Source organism: Patella vulgata, chromosome 3 (assembly GCF_932274485.2).
Source record: "Patella vulgata chromosome 3, xgPatVulg1.2, whole genome shotgun sequence".
NCBI lineage: Eukaryota > Metazoa > Mollusca > Gastropoda > Patellidae > Patella > Patella vulgata.
In genome coordinates, this window is record NC_065881.2 from 77810882 (window position 1) to 77837947 (window position 27066).

The 27066-nt window shown below is 34.7% G+C and overlaps 1 protein-coding gene across 1 annotated transcript in view; it reads right to left on the reverse strand.

Moving 5' to 3' along the window:
* The window catches only part of LOC126816865 (uncharacterized), a 116027-nt gene that overhangs the window by 85269 nt on the left and 3692 nt on the right, over window positions 1–27066 (reverse strand). Inside the window, exons 2-3 of the mRNA XM_050543655.2 lie at window positions 10473–10726; window positions 6634–6722 (exon numbers count right to left, since the gene is read on the reverse strand). Of these exons, the coding sequence (XP_050399612.2) occupies window positions 6634–6722; window positions 10473–10721 (338 nt within the window). The 5' untranslated portion in view covers window positions 10722–10726. The remainder of the gene's footprint in view (window positions 1–6633; window positions 6723–10472; window positions 10727–27066) is intronic.

The window sequence follows — 27066 nt, forward strand, 5'->3', positions numbered from 1 at the left end:
GTCTGTTGTTGAAGTATAAAAAGGAAAACATGGAGGTCGAACATGTAGTGGAATTCAATGTTTAGTCTTTGAACATGCAGAGCGGACTTCTGTCTGAAAAGGTTACAATATTTGGAGTGTTTATTTAAGAAACAACCATAATGCCATTTCCTTCCTACATGTGTACATTGTATTTTAGACTATGGGGGAAAGCAGCAGATATATGTATTACATAGTCAATGCAGGACTTGGAACCCTAATTCATAATTGACTTATTTGGCGTTCAGAACCCTTATTTATAAGAATCTTAGAGCGATTACAGATCTAACAGAGATATTTTAATTTTAAATAATCAAATAAAGGATTTAGTCCAAATTTATTTTTAATACATCTTCAAATTTTTGGACCATATCCAATCTTTCATGATTTAATCCACGCTAAAATGAAATGGTGCTTAAAGTTCTACTTTTCTGCACCAACCAAGCTAATGAAGAACGGACACGCTAAAATGTACTCAAATTTATTATTTAACATTATATGAAGATCAATCTTATTAAAACACAGATCCTATTTCATTTTCTTTTTTTATAGTTTAAAATTTTGATTTATTTGCCTTTACTTAACTAGCATCTGGAAGAGTTGTTATATAACCAGCATTCTGGTTGATGTGAGGGATTAGCGAATGAAATGGTCTGCTGCGGTGAGTTCTTAGCATTTGGTGAACGGAACTGTGGGTAGACAAAGCAAAAGTTGTATTTTCAAATACCCACTCAAAATATCACTACAAGCGGGGAATCAAAACCACGCCTCTTGACTCAATGTCAGACCTTCTGATTCAACGCGCATGCGTTACCCCCCCCCCCCCCCCATTATTCATCAAAAAATTTTACCCCAAATTTATGCATTTTGTGTGTACACATTTATTCAAAAAGATGGCCCTGTCTGGAATATATTAAAACCTACCCGGTAGTCATATTGACACCAGACATTTAAGGTTTTTAAACAGGAAATGGTCCGTACTATTATAAATAAATGTACATTTAAAATGAACTGAGGGTTTTGGTTCAATGTGAAATTCTGTCTCAATCATTTATGGCTTGGTGAATGTTAAAATGATAAACATCAATGACTGGATAGATCACATCTGCCGACCCTATAACTAATCGTCTTTATACCATTTCTTTCTTTCTTTCAACAAAATATTTTTAAAATCAGTCATCCACTGTAGACAGTTGATTCCTATCAAGAAGATACGACCACATCTGCTTCAAAATTACATTTTGTTCATAAGATTAGATTATTTTTTTTGTTAGTTTTTTTTTTTTTATCTTATATACACAACTTTTAATCTTTAAGATTATTTGTTAGAACTTGTTATCATTCTATATTATCTACTAAATCAAACTTTTGAAGGCAAATCAAAAATTATGACCTCCAAATTGCTAAGAGAGAGAGAGGGATAGAGAGAGAGAGAGATGGGGGTTTAATATCCACTCATCACAGACTAGGTCATTTTGGGACTAACACATGGTTTAATTTTATTTCAATAATTCGCTTGCACTTAGGGGTCTTTAGCTGTGGGAGGAAACTGGAGGACCTGGAGAAAACTCACAAGATTGGACAGGTGACCCTACTCCTTGTCACGTGCAAGTGTGGAGTGGAAACCAGGCCACTTGACTCATGACAGACCTTATAATCCAAAACAGATGTGTTAACCTATTCAACCACCCCTGCCCCAACCACCCACCCCCGCCTCCCAATTCCTAATAAGGCACTACATTGTACAGAAAATTATATGAAATTAGTTAACAAAATAAACAAATTTTATTCTACGTGTCTGTATTTAGGGGGATTGGTTGGACCAGTGGTCGAACATATGCGCTTTAGATCACTGTCTCTCATTGTGTCAAGTCAGTGGTGTGGTTTCAGTGAAACACATGTGTGTGACAAGTAGCGTAGCTTGCCTAACCTTGTGGGTTTTCTCTGGGTCCTCTGGTTTCATCTCACTGCTAAAGACCCCTACATGCAACAAATTAATGAAATAAAATTGTACAATATGTTAATTCCCAAATAACCTGGTTGGGTGGACGTTAAACCACCTCACTCTCAGTGTCTGTCTACTAATATAAATCCAACTTTCCCAGGCAAACTAATAATTATTCATTACTAAAGGATAAGGACTTTCAAAGAGCTTATATACGGCAAAATTTTTTTGTTACTATTTAGTTAAACCACATGTATATGCATTGGCGTACGAGCTGGGGGGGCTGGGGGGGGGGGGGCCCCCCATTTTGGGCTCCAAATGCTGGGAAAATTTGGGCACACAATTGTACTTTGTAAAAGTTGTCTAAAAAATATTGTGTTCTTGAATGCGTCCAATTTAACAGCGAATTTAAATTCAGAGTGTCTATAGTTAGGCAATTAAATAGAAATCTTAAGACTCAAACCCTCTATTGTTTGGAGTACAGTAAGCCACAAATTACAGTTACATAAACAACTGTTTTTAGTTGTGTATATTACAAGTAAATAAAATTTAGTTCTCTTTTATTGATGATTTAGAAATTAAGAACTTATTCATCGCAAAAGAGATATTATGATTATTACATGTATGTAACATACTAAGAACCTAAAGACATTTTTGGGGCACCAACCACCACCGCCCCCCCCCCCCCCCAGTAAAAAATTTCCCCGTACGCCTATGTGTATATGTTGTATTGCCTAAAATTAAATTTATGAATATATTATATAATAAAGGAAAAAGTCTTTTATCCGGTTAAATAAGCTATCATCTTTCAATTACTTCTTAAATTTATCTGTAAAAAAAAAATTAATTTAAATTCAAATAGATTATTCTCGACTTATAATCTGACACCTTTGTACTAGGCTAAACACTGTAGAATTTCAATTACAATTTAAACAAAAACCTGTATGACATACGAAGACAGCTAGACTTATTGTATAATATTTATTCCCCTGTATAATAATATAAAATATTTATTTAATTTAAACAATTCTGAAAAGATAGTTTGCCAGGAAATAAAACACTGGCCAACTGCATCAACATGTAAGTCAACCAAGAGCCAATAAAGATTGTCATATTTTATTATCTTAAAGTTAATGGGAGTATTTATTTATTTATAAGACACTAAAAACTGATCAAGAACAACAACCCATCAAGTTTTTAAGAGAAATAATTCAAATTTGGTAGGCTTCTTCTTCGTCATAACACTAATAGAACTCTCAAGCCCAACGTAGACTGAGAAGAACCTATAGATTTTTACAAGCTTGGTTCCCGGTGTGGTCTAGTCATCCAGATCGACTATTTAGCAGTGGGAAAAAACCTGAGAACTCAGAGAAAACTCACGGGGCTGAACAGGTAACCATTTTCCTTGTGAATCGAAACTATGTCACTTGACTCAATGATAGGCCTTATGACACAACGCTTTAACCATTCGGTCACCCAACCCTCAACTCAGATGATAATTTCAGCTGTTTGAGTTATTAGAAATCATAGACTTCCCATGAACATAAACATTGTGCATCAAGTCAATTGGAAGATAACATTAGCCTACCGGTAAGTGATCAAGGGCCATAACTCTGACATTGATCAACAGACAAGGGTGAAAATCAAAAGGTTTCTTTGTCTATGAACAAATGACAGATAGAGTGAGAAATTGGGTTTAATGTTCACTGGACACAAACTAGGTCATTTTGTGACTAACATATGGTACAACGTTTGCACGTAGGGGTCTTTAGTAGTGGGAGGAAACCGGACGACCCAGAGAAAACCCACGAGGTGGGGTGGGGGCAGGGGAAACCCCACTACCTTGTTAGATCACTTAACCAACCAAGTTTCCAGCCCCCACCAGACAAATGAGCTATATGTTGACGCATAAAAACTCATAAAGTAAGACGATAAGACTATATATATAATGTTTATTTACACTCAGTGAACATCTAAAGGTGCATTTTTTATTTTCACTTTAGATGAATGAAACGGGTGAGAAATAGGTACAAAATTGACATGTGTAGGTTTTGACATCTGAATGAAGTCCTATAAAAAGCGCTTACTTAACTTAACCTGAGTCAACTGATTATTTTGAGAGAAGTGAATTAAAATGTTTGACATGAGTAAATAAGTGATTAATCCTTGAGAATTTGGTAATCAAACTATAATCTGTCTGTGCAAGTCATGAAAAATGATGGACGGATCTAAAAATAGATTTATTGAAATACTAAAGTGTAATAACATAAATACTTAAGTTTTTTTACATACATGTACATGTACATGTATGTGTTATCATTTGCTTAATAAAGACGTGGGTATCACCGTCGAAACATTGCATGTTAATAAACCAGTAATTGTTATTCCATAAAAAGTGTTATTGTGTTACTGTTCAATTACTAAATGCCACTTAAAGAAGTTATGCCACTTAAAGAAGTTATGCCACTTAATTAAAAAAGAAATAAAATATATGTTTCCTAAATCCATTGCAATTTGTGTGTCTTATATCAAAAGATCTGTCATTCAGTCAAGAGGTGTGATTCAATCCCATACCTGTACATGACAAGGAATATGGTCGCACATGTCACCTGCCCAACCTCATGTTTTTTCTCCGAGTCCTCTGGTTGCCTCCTGCTGCAAAAGACCCCAATGCACATGCATTCTGAGCAGTCAGAAAAAAAAACAGACTGAGTGCCACAACTGTACCAAGGGGGGTTGGACGGCCGAATGGTTAGCATGTGCACGCTATATCATAAGGCCTGTCATTGTGTCAACTGGCGTGGTTTCGAATCCCTGGTTGTACGTGACAATGAGTAGGGTTTCCTTCCAAACTTGTGGGTTTTCTCCGGGTCCTCCGGTTTCCTCCCACTGCTAAAGACCCCTATGCGCAAGCAAATTATTGAAATAAAATTAAAAACCATATGTTAGTCCCGAAATGACTTAGTCTGTGTTGAGTGGACGTTGAACTCCATTTTTCTCTTTCTCTCTCTACAACTGTTCCAAAATTCTCCTTTCTAACGATTCATTCTTTTAAACATCAGAAGAAAGGGAATATGGGAATATATTAAATGTTCTAATCTGGTAGTAAATTACCACAAATAGCTTAGTTATATATAAAGTATGACCACTAAAGTCGGCTATTTTTCTTCCAATTAGTGATGTTCAAGTCTAGACAGTCTGGATGTTACATGTAGTGACAAGCCTCTTTATTATTGAGTAACAATACAGAGACGTCTATATTAATATTTCCCTTAATAAAAGATGTTTATTGTCAAGTTAAAACCAATAACCCATCCTGATAACTTGTGTCTATTAGATTCATTTGCATCTCCTCTGACCTTAATTCAGCTGCCATGATGGCATTGTTCTTAATTCATCACTGGTCGATGGCCTCAGGTATTTCCATGTACATTTCCGGATGGTAACCAGAGAAATATAGCTCAGACACAGACAGCGGTGCCCAAGTAATCAAAAAATTCTGGTCGCAAACCAATCTATCTGTGATTGCGTTCTCGAAACAACTTGTCAACTCGAAATCCAGACATGTGTTTATCTACTTTTTTTTTTTACGACAGTTTCCACACACAGTAAAAGTGTAATTTAGTTAATTCAGGAAATAAAATACATATTTCCTGTTCAACTCATCTTATTAACGTAGCAAGGGCTATTTAGTTAATTAAATAATTTGTCCAATTCCTGTCTTGAATTACTGAATATTGGATTGACACTGATTTCCGTTTCAATTTAAAATCATTAAACCCAGCAATGTGTCACAAATTAGAAAGGTGACCTCGGGACACGCTAATAAAAATATTCTTAATTCTTTTTGGCGCTGTCCATTGCCATATACCATAATCATGTTAAAGGTTTCATGATAATATATGCATAGAATTGAGAAAAGCTCTCTAGCATGCTGTAAATTACATTATAGAAATGGTATTTCTCAGAAGAAAATACTCTATGGTTTTCAAAAAAAAACTAGTTTGTTAGTTGTTTCTTAAACTGAATGTATTCCTTTGAAATGAAATGAAATAGGGTTTAACGGAATATATTCCAGTACATTGTAACTGTATATATGTATATCCGCAAAAGACAACCTTTTTTCGGCTAAAAAAGAAATGTTTAATGGACTAAAAACAAAAAATGATGATTGCTTTAAAGGGACAATAACACTCTTGCTGGCTTGACAGCTCCAGAAAATAAAAAATAGCCTTATTCTAAGTACTAGATGTGTTAGTGTCCTACCTGTTGTGTAAATTATCCATTAAATCCTATTTTACTTATCCAAAGGGTTCAAAAATATTTTTTAATCCAAGTCACATTTGAAAAGCTTTACGTCAGGCTTTTCAAATAATTTAGTTGAATTTTTCCAATTTTTTAAATTAGGTGTGTTAAGATGAAATTTGTATCATCAATTAATTGGAATACTGTAAAATAGTACAATTTGTTGACCAGAATAAAGATTGGGACATATTATTCTGTTACAACAAGAGTGGTACATTGAGCCTTTGACGCAAGGTGTAAAACACAGCTTTAAGACAAGGTTGAAATACAGCTTTAATTAAGACAAAGCGTGAAATGGATTAGCTAGTTTCTACCTTAAAATAAACATCTGACTGATTTAAGCAATAATAATAATATTGTCTTACCTAAAATGAACTGTTAAGTATTGACCTGTAGAGTAGAGAGTAGGGGGTAATATATTACCACAGAGACCAGCGTTACCGCCAGCTTCTTCCTAAAATTATAAAATAACAATAAATACAATATATTATACAATACAGTAATTATATCAGTGAAACTGACAGAACATAAAAATGAAACAAAAATATGAACAGTTTATGAGGCATTCTCCAAAACTTAACAGAAGGACACAGATGGAGCGGCATTGCGGCCCATTACAATATCCTCCAATAACTTAGTTCGGTGTGGAATTATAAACTAATTTAAGCGGGCATTGTACTGAAAATAAGATTAAGTAAATAAGTAACTTTCAAAGAAATAATGTTGTGTAATGTATGTCTCTTCAATAAAAATATCTTTGGGGAAAGCACTTAGTTTCTCACTAAATGTATAACTATATTAAGTTAATTTACATACGATTTAACTAGCTTAGCCATGTGTGTATATCTAACTATATGCACTTGAGGGTTTTTTTTATCTTTTTCCCTTCCAGAAATAAAATTATCTCTTACTTCTTGTGCAATTTAGTCTCAAGATTTGTCCTCTCTTTCTCGAGTTACAGAATTACACACAGTTTTTGAAACATAAATCATTATATATTTAAGTTAAAAAAAAAATCCAGTTTTAATTGAAACAAAACCACATGAAATAAAGATAAAAGTAATATCAAGTTACATTTTATTATAGAGATTAGTATTCCAGTCAGCATACTCAATTCATATCACTAGAAAATCTCTTTCTTTATTGCTTGCACTTGAAAATGTTTTCATAAAATACGAATGAATGCTATCATATTTTTGAATCATAAAAACAGTAAATATCATATGATTTACACATAAAACTGTCACAGGCTACATGATTATTCTGTTTTGGCATTTCTGCACATGTATACAATTATAAAAATATAACTGAATTTGTAGTAGTGTGGTTGTTGTCCTAGAATACTTCACATGTTACATATTGCCTACTTTAGAATCGTTCATACATGTATGCCCGTCTTCATTAGCCTGTTATGGAGTCAACTGGCGTGGTTTTTAATCCCCAGTTGTATGAGACAAAGAGTAGGGCTGCCTGTCCAACCTCATGGATTTTCTCCGGGTCCTCGAGTTTCCTCCCACTGCTAAAGATCCCTACGCGCATGAGAATTATTGAAATAAAATTAAACAAAATGTTAGTCCCAAAATGACCTAGTCTGTTCTGAGTGGATGTTAAACCCCATTTATCTCTCTCACTCTTATTAGCCTGTTGATGCAAAAAAGTAGGACATTACATGTAAACCCCATACATACATGTATATTCAGTATGATCAAACCTTCCTCATTTGATGGAGTTGTTTTTTTTACCAATATACATGTAGCCTACTCCAGTATCCTCCATTAAAATTAATAAAAATGTCCTCATGAATGCAAGTGTTCATTTGATGGAGTTATTTTTTACCAATATACATGTAGCCTACTTTAGTATCCTCCAAACACATGGGTAAAATAAACTCCATCAAATGAACCCTTACATTTATGAGGAAAGTTTTATCCATGTGAAGAGAGGGATATTGAATATATGGGGTTTAACGTTCTACTTTTCTACACCAATTGGCTAATGAAGACGGGCATATGAATGGCGGAGACCCTATAACCTATTCCTGATTAGATTTTTAACTTTTACAGGATCTTTATTCGTAATGCCAACAATTTACATAGAACCTCAGGTTTAACATCCCATCCCAACAACTATATATTTTACCTAGCCAGGAAATAAGGCTAGGTAAAACTCTGTCTAGAGAAGATGAGGAGGGGATAATCCTCTCTGTCCAGTTGCAAGTTCAACTACAACTAGTATTTCTTGGCTGGTTTATTGATGACATATGTAAGGCTTATTTCAAGATTAAATTATTTACCAATAAGACATCTAATGATGAGCTGGCTTAAAATCCATGGCACTTTTAACCCAAGAGAGCTTAACATTGACACAGACTGTAAGCCAAGTGAGCATAATTATTCTGACCAATGATCTTGACCTTGTCGGTCACTGTGCGTAAGATATAATAGTTAACTTAGTCATGAGCAAAACCTCCAGGGAATAAAATATGCACGCAAGTGGGCAGTAAGATGGTTAATGAAATTTAGCCATGACCAAATCCTCCAGGACATCACCAGGGAATAAAATATGCACACAAGTAGACAGTAAGATGGTAAATGAAATGAAATTGTCCTACTGTTCGGTACTGATTGGGCTAATGAAGACAGGCATACGCCTTACAGGGTGCTACAAGGGTAAGTTTGCCCAAACAGCAGCAATACAGTCTACTCTTATTTTGAATTCCAAGTGTCACGGGTTCAATCTGAATGACTATCCTGATCAACTTGTTCAGCCAACACTGGGATCGAACTGTGAATATGTGCATATGGTTGAATTTTCTAATAAAATGACCAAAAACATTAGTGTTTTCAATCAAGGGTGCGCAGAAGGCATCTGTCACAGACTTTGTCAGGCACAAATTATCACACAACGTTTTTATTACAATGTCATAATTTGTGTTTGTGTCCAAGCTTTTTTTTTTTATTACTTACAAAGTGTTTGTCTTCAGTGTTTCTAGTTGGTTGTTACATGTACGTGTATGTGTGTGGTGTGGTGTTCCTGTAGTTACATGTACTATCAGAACTACTATTATAGGCAGTGGTATAGACAGAACGATTACTTGCAGTCCAGTGAGCCCCTTTAACTCCTCAAACTGAGGATCTGGCAACACCTGTCTGGGTGATTAGAGTTTTAGACCAGCTCCTTGCTAAATCATATCTAAGGTAATGATAACAGTTATTCAAAAGCAGACTACAATACACCCCAAACATAATCTGGTGTAGGACTATGTTAGATGTTACCCAAGTTAGTAAGATTTCAATCACTGAACGCCTGATTTAACATGAAGTGTATAACATTTTCCGCCTGGATGATTTTCTGTGTAGCTTGTCAGATATTAGAAGTGTATAGAATCGTATCTATAAGAATATCAGTTGTAAAGGTTTATGGTTGATTAGTTTATTAATATCCTATAGATGTAATAACAAATCACTTTTATACTCTATCATATAACCATATTAACCCTTATTATGTGGTGTCCTTAGATTGCTTGTGTGTGTGTTTATGGGGTGATTTGTGTTGTGTTTTTTGCATACTTTCTGCACTGTAACTATATGTATATACATTGTATACACTTAAATCCGATGTTGGCCGAGATGTTCCTCAAGATTTTCCAACCTGGTTTCTTCTTGACAGGATAACACGGTGCAGAACAGACAACCTGGTGCAGAACAGAGGGCCTGGTGCAGAACGGAGGGCCTAGCAAAGGAAGTGTCTCTGGTTATATTGAATGGGACAGAAACCCAAGTCCTACAGTGTATACATGTACCATTGGCAGCCAGTTGAAAATCTCCTACAGTTGGAATATATGTAAGGTAGCACTCTGAAGGGCTTGATGCCCATGGTCATAAATCAAGTTGGTGCAGAAACGTCAGACGTTAAACCCCAGTTTGTTTCATGTATTCCGCCAAAGGTACATGTAGCAATAATATTCATGACAAGATTTCTAGGATTAAGCAATCTATAAATTGTCAGTTTTAGATGCTGACAACAGATTTCATTGAATGTTATTTCATTTCAAAGAGTGCGACAACACTAATTTGTATTTGATTGGATGATTCTGACAAAGAAATAGTTATTTTGTTGCAAAGAGTGTGACGACATGACAGAAAGGAAAATAACCCACCATTATGACTGAAAAGGTGATGGAAAATATCAAATGTATACGTACCATGGCTCTAGTATATATTGAGCTTTCATCGTAAACATACAGGGCATCGTTACATATACCGCTAGTTGATCTATCAGGTATATCTAATTCTATGATTCGTAACATTAATCTCCAATCATCATTTTCTGCTTTAAACGTCACTTGACACTCTATATTATGACTATATACACTATTGGAGTTTTTACGATAATTTGAATACACAGTGGCTCCACCTATATGTTTACTGTCCCCACAATCTAATCCTTCCATATAATCTGAAATATAAATATAAATAAATATCATATTATATTACTATCACTGACAGTAGTTACAACTGTTCAAATCATATCATTTACAATATTTATAACTGTTCCAATTACATCACTGACAGTATTTATAACTGGTCCAATTACATCATGTACAGTACACAGTAGTTACAACTATTCAAATTACATCATTTACAGTAGTTACATGTACAACTGTTCAAATTACATCACTGACAGTAGTTACAACTGTTCAAATTACATTTGTTCAAATTACATCACTGACGGTAGTTACAATGGATCAAATTACATTATTTGTTCAAATTACATTATTTGTTCAAATTACATTATTTGTTCAAATTACATTATTTGTTCAAATTACATCACTGACAGTAGTAACAACTGTTCAAATTATATCATTTATAATAGTTATGAGTCTTACAACTGTTTAAAATCTTGTCATATATTCAACTTGCAAATTCAATTAACAATTTTCAAAAAGCATAATAATATGTAAAATATAAGTTGTAATATGATTTAAATGCTTGATTTTTGACAAATTCGCGATCATTAATATTAATGTATGATATATGATACTTGATTGTCAGCACATTAAATTTACCCTTCGTTTATCTCTGGAAAAACTTGCCAGCCATTCATCAGCGTGAATTCAGTTGTTAAGCTCCACCCCCCCCGTGGCTACTGATTGGCAGGATTTGCTAGAATGAAATGCTGCCGATTTAAAATGGCCGGCAAGTTTTACCTGAAACAAACGATGGGTAAACTCTGGGATCAAGTTTGGATACATGCCTGATTATTGGAACAAAAGGGGACCATCAGTGTGCAATGGTGGGATCATCAGTGTGCAATGCTTGGTTGTCGGCACAGCTGGGAACATTAGTTTTCAATGCTTGATCGTCTACATATTTGGGATCATTTCTGTCCAATGCATATTGTTGACAAATTTGAAATCGTCACTCAGCAATGCTTCATGATGGAGTCAATTAAGATCTTCTAAAATACCTAATACAATTTGTTTATTAGACAGTCTAAACTTATTTGTACATTAAATATGGTACATGGAATGTAAATGCAGGTCGGTACAACTGCTGTACATAGTGAGTCCACTGGTGGGTACATGAAAGGGCTTACAAAATTTTTTTTTAGATAACAATTCTAAATGATATGAAGTAGTTCGTAGTTTTCAAATAGATCATTCTACACTTAAAATTTTGAGTCATTATTTGGATTTATAAAGATGCTTTACATGGGTTTAAAACCAACACAAAGTGACATCATATGCCATGTGATAAGTTGTGTCAGTGAATATCGGATAACCACGCTGGCATGTACTTGTTAAAATAAAATTTCTTTTTTCTCGATGGAGTGGAACGCCTGTCCAATTTGTTCCCACTTGTTGAAGAAGAAAAGGCGGGCTCGATAACAAAAAAGAGCGCATTTTGTTCTATAGACACTGTAAATACAAACTCCTTCGTGTAAAAAGCTGTCCACAGTCTAAGTGTTACTGTGTCTACATTACACACTAAGGAACTGTACATTAGGCCAAGCAGAAAATACATTACATTATCTTGCTAGAATAAACTTCAGTTGTCTAATCAACGGTATAACTGTATTAATGCCATGGTATTTAGCAAACTGAAATGTATTATATTGTTTACTGACATACATGTAGTGAGGGATCATAGTCAGTTGTCAAGTACATGTGAGTGAGAGAGAGAGAGAGAGAGAGAGAGAGATGATTTGTCTAGATTGTGCCCCAACCTATGTGAGCTCTTCCTTCTTCTCCCACTGTGCCAAAGAACCAGAGAGAGAGAGAGAGAGAGAGAACTCATTTAAACCCAGTACCAAGTAACAAGTAAAATAAAAAGATGGCAATTGTTAGTCTCGAAATGACCTACACATAGTTGTCTACCGTGTACATGAAATCTTTCTCTCTCTCTCTCTCCAAGTACATGTAACTATGTTTTGTTCCCACCAACAATATTGTCCAATTTATCGTAATTTTTTTAACTCTTGTGGATATTTAATTAAATGTAAATCCCAACCATCCAATAGCCTAGAAAGTTGATTATAGGCTTGTCATGTTAAAAAATATCTAAAAAATAATTTATATAACATTTGAATCCAAAAGAAAGAGCTCTAATAGGCAGATTTAGCTCTTACATAATGCATCTTTAATAACTGTATTTAATATTGTAATCCCAAACTATGTTCTGTAAAACTGTGGAGAAGAAAGGTCAAAGAGTCTAAACGGCATTGTAATCATCATGGACTGACTGCTCTAGCCTTACCTTTGTGATACAGAGCTATTCTAGGACCTGTCAATCATAAGACTTGCGAGAAGAATAGACGGGAAGAATAGACGGGGTCGAGACATCATATATTGATATTACATACAGAAAATTACTGATATATCCTAACAATACATCACGATCAGTCGTTACGTTCATTCCACTCAGACTTTCTAATAACTTTACTTCTTACACAGAAAATTAATATTTATATATTTACAGGAAATAAACTAGTCTTTTGCAGCTTTGCCCCTTTTTTTCAATATAGAAATACTAAAGTCAAATGAACAACAAAGATTTTAGGTCTTTAAAATTCTGAAATAAATAGTGTTTAGTATGGGTGATTGAGTAAGCAGACTAGATCTGTCTGCAAAATAAAGCTACATGTACATGTATAGTCCGAACATCGATTTCAGATGTTAAAGCTGTTTGTTGGCGTGGGGTATAAACTTATGAAAAATTGTTTCAAGACCATATTACAATACAATAAACATCGGCCCTTGATGTACATGTAGTCTACATGAACAAATATAAATACCCCAGCTATACCATGTATGACAGCCACTGTGGCTTATTGAGTAGGATGCTGGCTTGTTAATCAGGAGGTTTCGATTTTGCTTGCTAACTGGAAGGTCTCAGGTATGCTCCCAGTGTTAGTCTAGAAAATACCTCAGGATTTCCGAAAAGTGGTTTCCCATGCAAGCCGTGCAGGACGCACGGCTTGACAAGGAACAGTGTCTATTCTTCGGATGGAAAGCAAAACCGAGGTCCCGTGTATACATTGCTGTGTATGTAAAGAACCCATGACAGTTGGAATTTGAAATAAGAGTGGGCTGTATTGCAAAATTTCCATCATAACACACTGTATGGCATATGCCTCTCTTCATTAGCCCAATCAGTACAGAAAAGTAGGATGTTAAACCCCATTTCATTTATACAGGTCACAATTCTATAGAATACAATTACTGCTTATTACTGACCAACGTTTCGACTAGGCTTCTCTAGTCATTATCAAGCAATGATAAAATATAACAAGACAATATAAACATGTAAAACCTAGTCGATACGTTGCTCAGAATACAAAAGTAGGATGTCAAACTCCATTTCATTTCATTTCATCCATACCATGTAACCTAATACACTCATACAAACACCAGTATGAACACAACCATGACCAAATCTTTTATACATGTATCTCCAACTGAATTTTCCAGTCTACTAATAACACACATAAAAACATAACTTCATTTACTCTCTCTCCATTCAGATAACATTCAAGTACAATCTTTTACTAGATACATTTTCTCCCTATCACTTCTCCCTACCTCAGTTTGTCCTTAATTTTATTTGGATGTCTTGTTGTTCAACTTTCAGTAGGCCTGTACTTTCGTGTACTTTCACATGAGAGGGAGAGAGAAGAGAGAGAGAGAGAGAGAGAGAGAAATAGGGTTTAATGTCCACTTAACACAAACTAGGTAATTTCAGGACTAACATATGGTTAGGGGTCTTTAGCAGTAGGAGGAAACTGGAGGACCCTGAGGAAACACACGAGGTTGGACAGGCGACCCTATTTCTCATCACGTACAACCGGGGAAACGAAACCATGTCAGTTGACTCAATGACAGACCTTATGATACAAAGCGCACGCTCTAACAATTCGGCAATCCAGCCACCCACATGAAGCAAAATCTTGAATGATTTTCAACTTGTAAAGAAGTGCAACTACTGTAGAAGTGCAGACAAAGGACATCCGCATATTTTTATTTTTTGTTACAAACAGGAATCGATGAATCATGATTCATCTTTCTGCACTGCATCATATCAAAAGGTGCAAATTGCTCTGCCTAACACATTAAATTTTATTTGAAATTTATTCTATAAATTTCATGCATTGCAAACCCCGTCTGTTAAACCAGAGGTTGGTGTTGGGTAGTCAAGGAGTCTAATGCATGCAATTTAGATCATTAGGTTTGTCATTGAGTCAAATGGTATGGTTCTGATCCTAGGCCTCACTGTGACAAGGAACAGGGTTGCCTGCTCAACCTTATAGGTTTTCTCTGGGTCCTCCAGTTCCCTCCCTACAGTACAGTGCAAATGAATTATTGAAATAGAATGGAACCATGATCTAGTTTGTGTCGAGAGGATCTTTTTCTCTCTATTGCGTAGTTAAGTTCTTTTTTTGTATTATTCAAGACAATACACACTGATTTTTTTTTTTTATGGAATCTCCATTATATTTTTTTTTAAAATGAAGATTCTTTAACTACATGTACATGTATATGAGACAAACTTTACAATTCATTTTCTGCAGTGGCTCAGTGATTAAGACATTGACTCGCTAACCTGGAGGTCCCGTCTTGGATCCCTGTGTTGTCCGAGAAGGTTCATCATTGTCAGTGGTGCAGGACCGAGGGCCTGGCAAGGGACAACGTATAGTCGTTTGTATTGGACGAAAAACCGAGGTCCTGTGTACACATTGGCGTGCACGTAAAAGATGCCTTGGCAGTTGAAATATGATAAAAGAGTAGGCCCTAGCACCGCTGCCCGGACAAAATTTCCCTCATAGCACACCGTATGGCGTATGCCCGTCTTCATTAGGCCAGTAGGAGCAGAACAGTAGGAGTTAAACCCCATTTCATTTCATTTCATTTCCATTTTCTGCAATAATACAAAGAAAGAATTCTAACTGACTGCAATTAGCCTACAGGATGCTGATGTAGGATGAGTCGATGACCATTAGTGGCTCTCAGATATACATGTAGCAGTAATGCACATTTGGCTTATCTCAGCTTTACGCCTGTCTCTTGGTTTATTTAGCTTATCATCTTCTAGCCTTCATCTGATGCTTGTTTACAGCTTCTACCACTTTATACTTTAAACACACAAACAATGGTAAAATTCCCTGGTGGCTATTTGACTCTGTGACTATCAGGAAACACAACAACTCTTTAGCTAAGAAGCTATATTCCTTTACCTTCCCCAACACGCCTTGTGGCATTCTTCTCCGACTTTGATCACTGCCATTTTCAGTAGAAGAGTGGAAACTCTCGATCATCATTCAAATGTCCCTACAGGCTGGTTATACAAAATCTGCACATGTTCTGATAAATGTGCACTGATGCACCAAACATGAAACAAAATATAACAATGTTTAACGTCTTATTTCTATTTTCTGCTCCAATCTGGGCTAATGAAGACTGGTAAAAGCCAATCAGGGACATTTTACCTACATGTACATTTTACTTTGTTGAATTACATGTACGTGCACATCTGCCAAACGGTTCTATTACATGCATGCCATGGAAAATGTTTTATATAAGCATTTTTTCAAAATGATAAATTGTAAATTCTAATCTTCTCTTGAATAAAATACAGTTTAAACCACTGTGTACATGGAACCTCAGATTTCCATTCCATCCAAACTACATGTACATTTACTGGACGCTGTTTCTTGGCAGGCCTTCCATCCTGCATTAGTGCGGACACGATATATAGTTGAATTGCGAAACACTGAATTGATGTATCGTGATACTTTTTTTATGTTTGTATTGTCGCTTTAGTAAGTAACCTGTCACTCTTTCAATATAATATAGTTTATTTGGAAATACATACACGTACTGATCTTTGTAAAACTAAACCTAGTCATTTATATTCTGGTCTCATCATTTACTCGTGTACATACAGGTATACGCGTATATACAAACAGGATCAGAACAAATTATACAATTTACAAATTTTCTCCCAGATGTTTTGTTAAAATTGACTTGTAGGTAAAGTACATTAAAGTGCATCAAATCACTATACAATGTTTTGTAATAATAATAATAATATGTAATTCAAGTGAATATTCTCTGATTGACGACTTGTGTATGAAAATGATAAAATAAAACTGAGAATTAACCATGCCTTCTTATTTGAATAACAATCGTCTATAGCATGACTAATAGCGTGCATTTTTTCTTTCTTTTGTGCTGTTTAAACGGTAGATGAACAAATTAAAATAATGTCAATGGTTCTATAACAGTATTTTAATCAGGCCTTGAGTTCACAAAGCATTCTCAGACTTAAGTTAAGAATTTACTCAACTTTCAATTACTGTTTATGAGAAATATCTCAGAAACACAAAACTTTACATATAGTTTTTTTATTGATGTATTTGATACATTAAAACAACAAAAGTTTTATAAAGGGCAATTTTTACATGTAAATTGTAGTTCAAATAAGGCGAACAATTTTGAGTAAATTCTTCACATAAGTCTGAGAATGCTTTGTGAACTACATTTCATAAACATACATGTATATCATATTTAAAATTAAATAACTCCCTATTATCAGTCAGTGTATGTACAAATGTATATTACATAACTTTTTGAAAAATTGATTGATTTTTCTTGAAAAGAACAACAAATTGAGAAATAAATTTCTTTCTTGTTATAAAAAAAAAAATTGTGAAATAAATTTCTTTCTTGTTAAAAACAAATTATGTCAAATCCTTGACTGTACATGAAACATATTTTACATCAAGGTGGCCTATCTCAATTTACTGTCAACCCCAGTAGTAAACCAAACAGTATGAAACACCATGTTGGAGGGTCCATTGTTCCACGGCCTGCGATTTATGTTCAACCATCCTTCCATTACCTTAATTTACTAGATAAATACTTGCTGTACAAACAGACCATGCTCCATGGGGTCGGGCCTCCTCACTTTTCTTTTATTCACAAGAATCTATAATGTAACTTGTCAGAAATGTTTCGCTCATTCGGGGTTTGCTCTCATGTGGCAGACGCGATTTTGCACCAACATGTACTTGCTACACGTAGCTCCTCTTATGCAACAATATCACTTTTCTCCTCTTCGTTTTTTTTTCTCGTGGTATTTCAGAATTCACGGAATTCATTAATCAAATTCTCTTCTTTTTCGTATCCAAGTACAAAGTATATATTTGTCAAACATGTCTGTGAATGTGTTATGATATAAGGGAGTGATAAAAATAAATTCCTTGCCACGGAATTCAAATGAACAAACAATTTCTATCAATAAATGGAAAGTTTAAACAGGTTTTGCCTCATCAACAAAATAAAAAAAAATATACTTTAATTTTTGTTCACTTCGATACATGTATCTTTATTCAATGGGAGCATGACCATTTACATCATTTCTGAAATATTCTTTTAATTAGGGTTTTGAAGAAATTATCAAAGGAAGATGATTATGTTGAATATAAATATAGGTACGTGTATATTATGTGAATATTTGAAATAAGTATGTCTTGTATTGTGTGTTTACACATACATGTACATGTACAGAACATACATACATTAAAAGATTATCTTATACACTTAACACATCAATAGGTCTATCAATATAGAATGGAATGAAATGAAAAGGGGTTTAACGTCCAGCACCAATCATGCAGGCTAATGAAACAGTCCTTCACGTTTAAGGGGAGCTTTCACTCCTGCTCATCTCGACGCACGTCGGCTTTCCTTCGAAGGAGTCATTAAAGACTCCGGCAAATTAGCTAAATCGCTCTCCTAAATATTGAGATTAATAAACTACTTTCAGATTTTGTTTACTTTTAAACTGCATATATTCAAGGTATCAGGAGCTTTTTATGGCATCCCGCACAATTTTATAAACATGATGGACTGATGAAGACGAGCATTCACCGTTTGCTGTAAGAGAAATTTTACCCAGATAGCGGTAGTACAACCTACTTTTATTTTGAATTACAACTTTCAAGGGTTCTTTTACATGCACAACCATGTGTATACAGCAACGACTAGACACTGTTCCTAACCAAGGCCTCTAACAAGGGAAAACCACATTGGAAAATGAAATGAGCTAATGAACACGGGCATACGCCATGCAGTGTGCTATGAGGGAAATTTTGCACTGACAGTGGTGGTACTGCCTTCTCTTATATCGAATTCCAACTGCCAAGAGATCTTTTACACGCACAGCAATGTGTACACAGGACCTCGTTTTTTTGTCCCATCCAATTGACTAGACACCTGACTGTCCTTGTCAGGAACTCCATTCTGTACCACAGACAAGGGGAAACCATGCTGGAAAATCTCAATGATCTTTCTCTGCCAACACCAGGATCAAATCAGCAAACTCCAGGCTAGCAAGCCAGCAGCATCTTACTCACTTAGCCACCTGTATCGAACCTTGACCTTCAGGTGTCAACAATCCAGTGCCTTACAAATTTCAATAAAATTTAATAATATATTCCACGTTCGGAATTTATTTTAAAAAATAAAACCACTCTGTATAAATTCAAACCTAATAAGATAGTCCATGTTAAAATGTACTCACATTGCTTATTTAGCATTTAATTAAGAAAACAAAACATTAACAGGGATTATCTTCTGAACTGGAATCAATAAGATAAAACAGAAGCCGAAAATCCCCCGGAACTGGACTGAAACGGATTAAAAAGAAGCCAATCGAATTAAAAGATTTCAGCAGCTATCCTATTTACTACATTACATCATAGAGCCCTATAACCGACGTGTAATTCAAACATATAAAAATTCTATCTTTTATTGTTTCATATTTTTTTTGTGGTTGATTTTCTACACTACATACATTGTAACAGCTCACATGATTCAATGATTCAACAGTCTGTCCCTTTAATTCTAATATATTAAGATGTACACACTACAAGTCTGAAGTCTCCATACATTAATCTCCTGCAGCATCTAAAGATATTTATCGTGAAAAATAGATCTCCTAAGACTCAAATTCTCTAAACCCATTTGAAAGCATGTTTTTGATGAAATAAGAGGTGACTTGCGGAATTCAATAAGAAGACTAAGGTATGGATTTGTTATTTCTTTAGATGTGAAGATAGTCAATAATGAGTTCATTATCTCCTGACACCAGACTTCTCTTACTCACTCCCTATTATCTCGTTGACAAGTTTCAGTTCCCTTTTTTCATTGAAGGGATAGCCCTCCTTATCAGTCCTATTGTTGCTGAAGGACCTCTTGTCATGCCTCACTGATCATTTGACCATATGGACACTAGGGGCCATTGTTACCCACCAAAATCCTTTTAATGGTTACTATTGACAAATCCTTATTTTATTTGATAACAGATACTAAGCCAACAATTGTTTATGGTTTAAAGGTATGAGGTTGTAGTGCAGTTACAGTACCTGGGTTCATATTTTGCTTGAGTTGTGGTTGGATAAGGCCTATATGTGGAAGGGTCGAGTTCCTGGATTTCTCTATTATTTGCCCAAATATTACCCCAGAATAGTTTAAAAGTATGAGGTTGTATCAAGTTGTAGCACAGTTACAGGGTTCATGTTTTACTAGTGTTGTGGTTAGATGTAGAATAAATCTCAAAACAATAGGGTTGTTTGGGGGGGGGGGATTTCCTGAATTCCTCTATTTTTTTCACGACTATCAGTCGGGCACTAATTTAGACAAATATAATACCAAAAAGTGACTTTCACAATTTTCCGCAGAAGATCAATATTGATAATTGGAATATTGAAGACTCACGTTTGATTCATGTGCAAAATGTATTCAGTGACATGGATAGAAATGCAATGATTGCCCTAATTTTTGAAAGTGCCTTGCCTGAATTTTTGGTTGCTAGTCCCACTTTCCCACTTTCTTCATGTCAATGGTATTTATATGGCTGTTTGACAAATTACCCCCAATGAGGCGAGTTCTGTCTGTACTACATGTAGGTTTAGTTTCTCCACTAGGAGACCATGTTGGGTAATGGATCTAAACCTTTTTGTGCAAAGTGGTCGTCATGGCTTTATTTTATACAACTTTAATTCATTTCCGTAAACCAATTCATGCTCATACATACATGTAACAGTACAGCAATAAAATAAAGTACAATAGCCTATTTCTTTTCACAAAGCAAAGAGCATAAAAATGAAAAGGTTGTGGTGATAATTTGTACTTGACAAAGTCTGTGTTAATTTGTACTTGACAAAGTCTGTGTTAATTTGTATTTGACAAAGTCTGTGACAGGTACCCTACAATGTATATCCTGTACTCATTGGTATGCACGTTAAAGATCCCTTGTCAGTTGAAATTCGAAATAAGAGTGGGCCATAGCACTGCTGTCCAGGCAAAATTCCCTAATAGGATACTGCATGGTGTATGTCCGTCTTCATATGCCCAGTAGGAGATTAAACCCCATTTCATTCATTGCCTAAATCTGACGGACATATTAATAAAACTAAACCTAACCTTGAAATGTAAGAAATTGAATATTATATATTTATTCACAAGTCTCTTGTTACAGTAGTAAGAAAATGATTTGTTATCAATCCACATAATCTCTACATAAAAACAGCTGACCTTTCTTAGGATATAAATATATAGATTGTCTCATAATATATATCTATTCGGGGGAAAAGAATACAGATTTTTCTAGATTAATAATCGAACTGACAATATCTTTTTACGGGGTATAGGAATCTAATATAGTTTTATAAGGCAATGATAAAGGTTTATTACAGTAGTTGAAATAAATGTGCTGTCGGGATGGATAGGTTCATACAGTATCGATAAAACAGATTTTATGCAGAGCCAATTTTACTTGATACTATCGTGAAACACAGCCTAGTTCTGGGGATCTTTAGGCAAGCCTCAAAATAAAGCACTTGTCACCGTCATTGTCAGGCATAGGATAGTGAAGTATGGGGGGTGTTAACCTTTATTGTAATCATAATATTTACTGTTACTTACCGTATATAAATATGTATTTGTGCATGCACAGTGTTCAGGGCAGGAAGAGCCACTTCCGCCTAGAGGGTTTGTGAAGAGAACATGGCATCGGCCTCTCTGTAATCATCAGTGTTAATAAAAGTTTACTAATCAGTGATTTAAGTGTCAATAGGGAGGTTACGATCAAACAGGCCTGGCACCTAAACACTAAATCCAAAAAGATCGCTACCAAACGATGTGTTTTTTTTTTATTTAATAAAGGGAAGAACTTCCAAGTAAACCAATCCATGGCCGAAGGCCGCAAATGGAATCATTGCAAAATCACATGCTAAAAATACAGGAAGCTTTGACTCTCCTACGCCTTGTCTGCGATATCACTAATTTATGTGGGAGAGAGAGAGAATAGGGGTTTAACGTCCACTCGACACAAACTAGGTCATTTTGGGACTAACATATGGTTCAATTTTATTTCCATAATTCGCTTGCGCGTAGGGGTCTTTAGCAGTGGGAGGAAACCGGAGGACCCGGAGAAAACCCACGAGGTTGGACAGACGACCCTACTCCTTGTCACGTACAACCGGGGATTCGAAACCACGCCAGTTGACTCAATGACAGACTGAATGATACAGCGCGCACGTGCTAACCACTAAGCCATCCAACCCCCCTAATTTATGTGGAAGCAGACATTAAAAAACCAAGGTAGTAGTAGTATTGTCAGGCAGCAATTCAGGTTACACTGTATGTCAGGCACTGATTTGTCTTAATACATGTCTGGCACAGAATTCAAAATGTCGGGTACTTCATTAGTGCATGACATTTTGACAGGTAATACTAGAGTTATTATTTCCTTGTCTGTTTCTAGGGCTATCTTATACATGTAGGATCTTCTTTCAACAAGCTACATACACATTTAAATGTGGCCTGATTGCCCCTAATACCAATTCCAAGACTTTTTTTGTGAAATTTCATAATAATATCGGTCAAGTACACGATGAATAATTTTGTTCTAAAAATGAGTTAAAATGTTTATTTTTTTCAAGGGTCTCACTGTTATATCAGAGAATGAATGTTGGTGCCAACTCTTCTGAAAATATGTGGTCATTAAAGCTTATTTTAAGAGCAGAAAATGAAAAGATGTCTTCAAAATCTGGCAAACTGAAACAACAGAACTAGTATCCAGGAGTTGACAACTTTTTGTTAGATTGAATTCTGTGTTACATAAATTTAAAAAAAAAAAATCATTTCAGCAAAAGAAAAATTTTTGCATTTACCGCTTGACAAAGTATTTAGTAATAAAAAGAGACTTTAGATTGGACTGTCCTTGATAAATGGTATGGTACTTGTTTGTGTATTATATGATTCAGATGAATACAGAGGGTGACGATTAGAAGCCTTTAGTCAACAATGAGAACATTTAATATTACCAAGGTCCTGTTTAAGATTGTCTAAAAGATTTAAATTAATATTGTAAAATAGCCCAATAAAAAAGAATACTGCCTTGTACATGTAGATGAATATTGTCTTGGCATGTGCAGGCATTTTAATACTGCATTGGCGCAACACAAACACAAGAGTTGTTCCCTAGCACAAATAAAAAGAGTACACAAATAGTGTCCTTGCGCAATATAGAGTACTGTACATGAATAGTGCCCTAGCACAAAAAAGTGTACATGAATAGTGCCCTAGCATGATAGTGAGTACAAGAATATTGTCCCTTGAACATAAATACAACCCTTGCAATCCCAGTAAAACATGCTAGAAACAATAACTACATGTATCAGTGAGAGATGCATACCATGTAGTTTTATAGATCTTCTACACACCATCTGGTATCATGTGGCATTAACTCATTCCATTCTATAATATATACTCTAGAGACTAGTTCTATACAACAACAACCTATAAACCCTTCTACCTTCTCTAGATTAACTCATTACATACCAGACATTCTAATATACACTTGTTCAATAAAATATCATTCAAATCAACACCTACTAGGTTTATTTGTCCAAACTGGTTTTTCAATTTTATTGTTCTAAAAATAAAATGAAATGTTGATACACCTACTAGTTTTATTTATCTAAACTGGTTTTTCAATTATATTGTTCTAAAAATCAAATGAAATGGGGTTTTAACATCCTACGTTTCAGCACCAACTACTGAAATGAAGTCTGGGTTTGTTTGATTCATGTACATGTACATACATCGTACACATATAGCAGTGGAAATAACCAATAAATGGTCATTTTGAGACTAACTCAATATATTTCTATTTCATTAAAATGATTACATTTACAGTTCTTAAATAGATTAAGGAAACCAAAGCCTTTCAGAGGATTGCCAAGGAACATGGCCTTCAATGTCTCCTCTAGCTGTCAATTATCAAAGTATAATGTAATATATAGTGTGTACATGTAACTATGTATACAGCTTAGCTAATGTACATACATACAGAATTAATACAAATTATATATACTATATAAAGACTATATAAAACCAAAACATATTAACACACATGTACAGTAATATACATCATACAACTAATATATTATAGTACTCCCGGTGTATGTGTTAGCTGTTAATACACAAGAACATACATATACTCCACATCCCATCAATCATAATCAACTGGATTACAGCCCACTTATTAATTTACACTCAATATACAAAGCCGTAATACACACTTAATCATCTATTTATGCACAAAAATTCAATATACAAGAATCTATTATACACATATATCTACATGTACAGGTATAAGTACATAAAGGTAAAAAAGAAATTACAGAAACAGTTTTATATCAGTAATTTTTGCATAATTTTCTTTTGTATTCTTCCAACTGATAAATTGTAAATACTCATCTTCTCTTGAATAAAATACTGTTAAACTCCCAAAAATACAGCCCCATAAAACCTCTAGAGCCATTTCTCTGAAATAGCCTACTAATATTTTGCTAGTGTTGTTTCCATATTCACATGACATGTATTAACAAGCTTGCTTTTGTGTGTCAATATTTCTACTATATATTCTCATTTCTATAAACAATTTTACCTGACAAGGACAGCTGTCTAGTCATTCGGATGGGACCAAAAACCGAGGTCCTGTGTACACATTGGCATGCACATATAAGATCCCTTGACAGTTAGAATTCGATATAAGAGTAGGCCGTAGTGCCATTGTCAGGGCAAAATTTCCCTCATAGCACACTGTATGACATATGCCCGTCTTCATTAGCCCAGTTTGGAGCAGAATAGTAGGACGTTAAACCCCATGTCATTTCATTTTTATAAACAATTTCTAAGCTCTAATACAGTTTTTCTATTATGGCATTAAAAGGTGACAGGAGTTGATGTAATAAAGTCATAAATTAAGTAACAATGTCAGCATACAGATGTCATATTCATGTAAACCTCGTAAAAAACACATAAAACACGCAAAAAACTACAAAATAAAAAATAGTTTACAATGTGTCAATCATTACTAATAATTACATAGCAATAATATTCCTATAATAAACTAACACATGCTACACTAAATACTATAAATAATCTCATTGAACCTGTCAATAACAATGGCAAGAAAGCACATTAAAAATCATTATTTATAGTGTAATAATATTTATGTAATACAAGGGCTTCACCAAAACACATAAATCGTCTTGATATAAGCTCATTCAATAATATTTATCTATAAAACTGATTGACAGACTTGGTTTGAGGAATAACATTTTTTTTTATTATTGTCGTGGTACATGATCTCAGATTGGCAGCAATGGACGTTTTTCTATTAAAGAAGTTCTGTTATCTCTTGATTGATGTGCAACATTTGATCTAAGGTGTTGGTTATTTACATGTACATGTAGCTTCACATGAACCTACTCTCTAGAACACCTGGTACGACTTCTCGTGTATTTACAGGTAGGAAAACAATATGTCTTCTTTAGCCTAGCTGGTGCAGAAACGCAGGACATTAAAGGGCCAATCTCGAGAGAGCAACTAACTCAATATACGTGATACGTTTTCAAACAACTTAAACCTGTCAGTCTTCATCTGGAAATGGAGACTGGTGTCCCAAGCTGTATGATACACATTATTTTTTATAAAATAAAAGTTTGGTTTTATCCAGACACTTATTTTATAAAAATAATGTGTAGGTGAAATTTACCTTTTGTTATCAAGTATGTCATTCACTGTATAGTCCTCTAAAGGAACTCAATACATTATTAGGTCACCCAATGAAAAACTTGATCGGAAATTTTAAAAGGGTTACGTGCCCGGATAAGTGGTTTTGATATTTTCATCCAAACTACTCATTATTTTGCGCGGAAATTAGGAGACAAGGTAAATACACTATTCCTCTAGATTTTGGTGCTTAAATTTCATACGCACACAGACTTTTATTATACTGATATTTGTACTGAAGTGACTTGATGAATGGTGCTAAACATATCCCACAGGAGAATACTACCAGTGTGGATGGGAATAACCAGACGCCAAAGACTGACATTCAATTTCGTTCATTCGTTTCTAGAGTTTTACGTCCACTTCCACCTAAGGTGATATCATAGACAAGACATTCAATTTGGACTCTTCGCGTATTTAGCTAACCGTAACTGATTAGAAATTACAGTAAAAACAGAAACAATTGAATGTAAATCAATTTATACATTCATATTACATTATTATATATATTGCGAACCATTTGTGTCCATTTTTAGGTGCCAAAGAATAGAGATTTAGCTCCTTTAACATAAATTAAGACTTTGTCGGAAATGATTCATCTGTGTTGATAGTTTTAATACATGTCAAGTAAAATCAATATTTCCAGGCCTGCTAATGTAGATAGAACAATAGATATTAAGCCTGTTACATAAGAAGAGATAAGTAATCACAACTCAGAGTTGAAAGGTTGCTGATTCAATCAAAGGTGTAATAATTACTGATTAGACATTTCATCAATCCAGGTGTCAATTACATCACCTGAGATGTCAACCTTTACTTAGGATAATCCTTAACATAATCCCTTTACTCATTGTTAACCAGAAAGCGATTAAGAAACAGATAGAAATAGAGATTAAATTCCACTCAAAGGGAATAGGTTATTTTGGGACTAACATAGAGTAAAGTACTTTTAAATACATGTACCATTTATACATCCCAGTTTCAATATAATATAAATTTTTCATGAACAAAAAAACATCTGCTAGTTTAGATAACATCATTTATCTTTGTCATGGCCCTGACATTTCAGAATTGATCTACATGTAATTGTAATAATAGAAAACAAAACTATTCTATTGGGGAAATCCAGGAATAAAACCATGGCATTTCC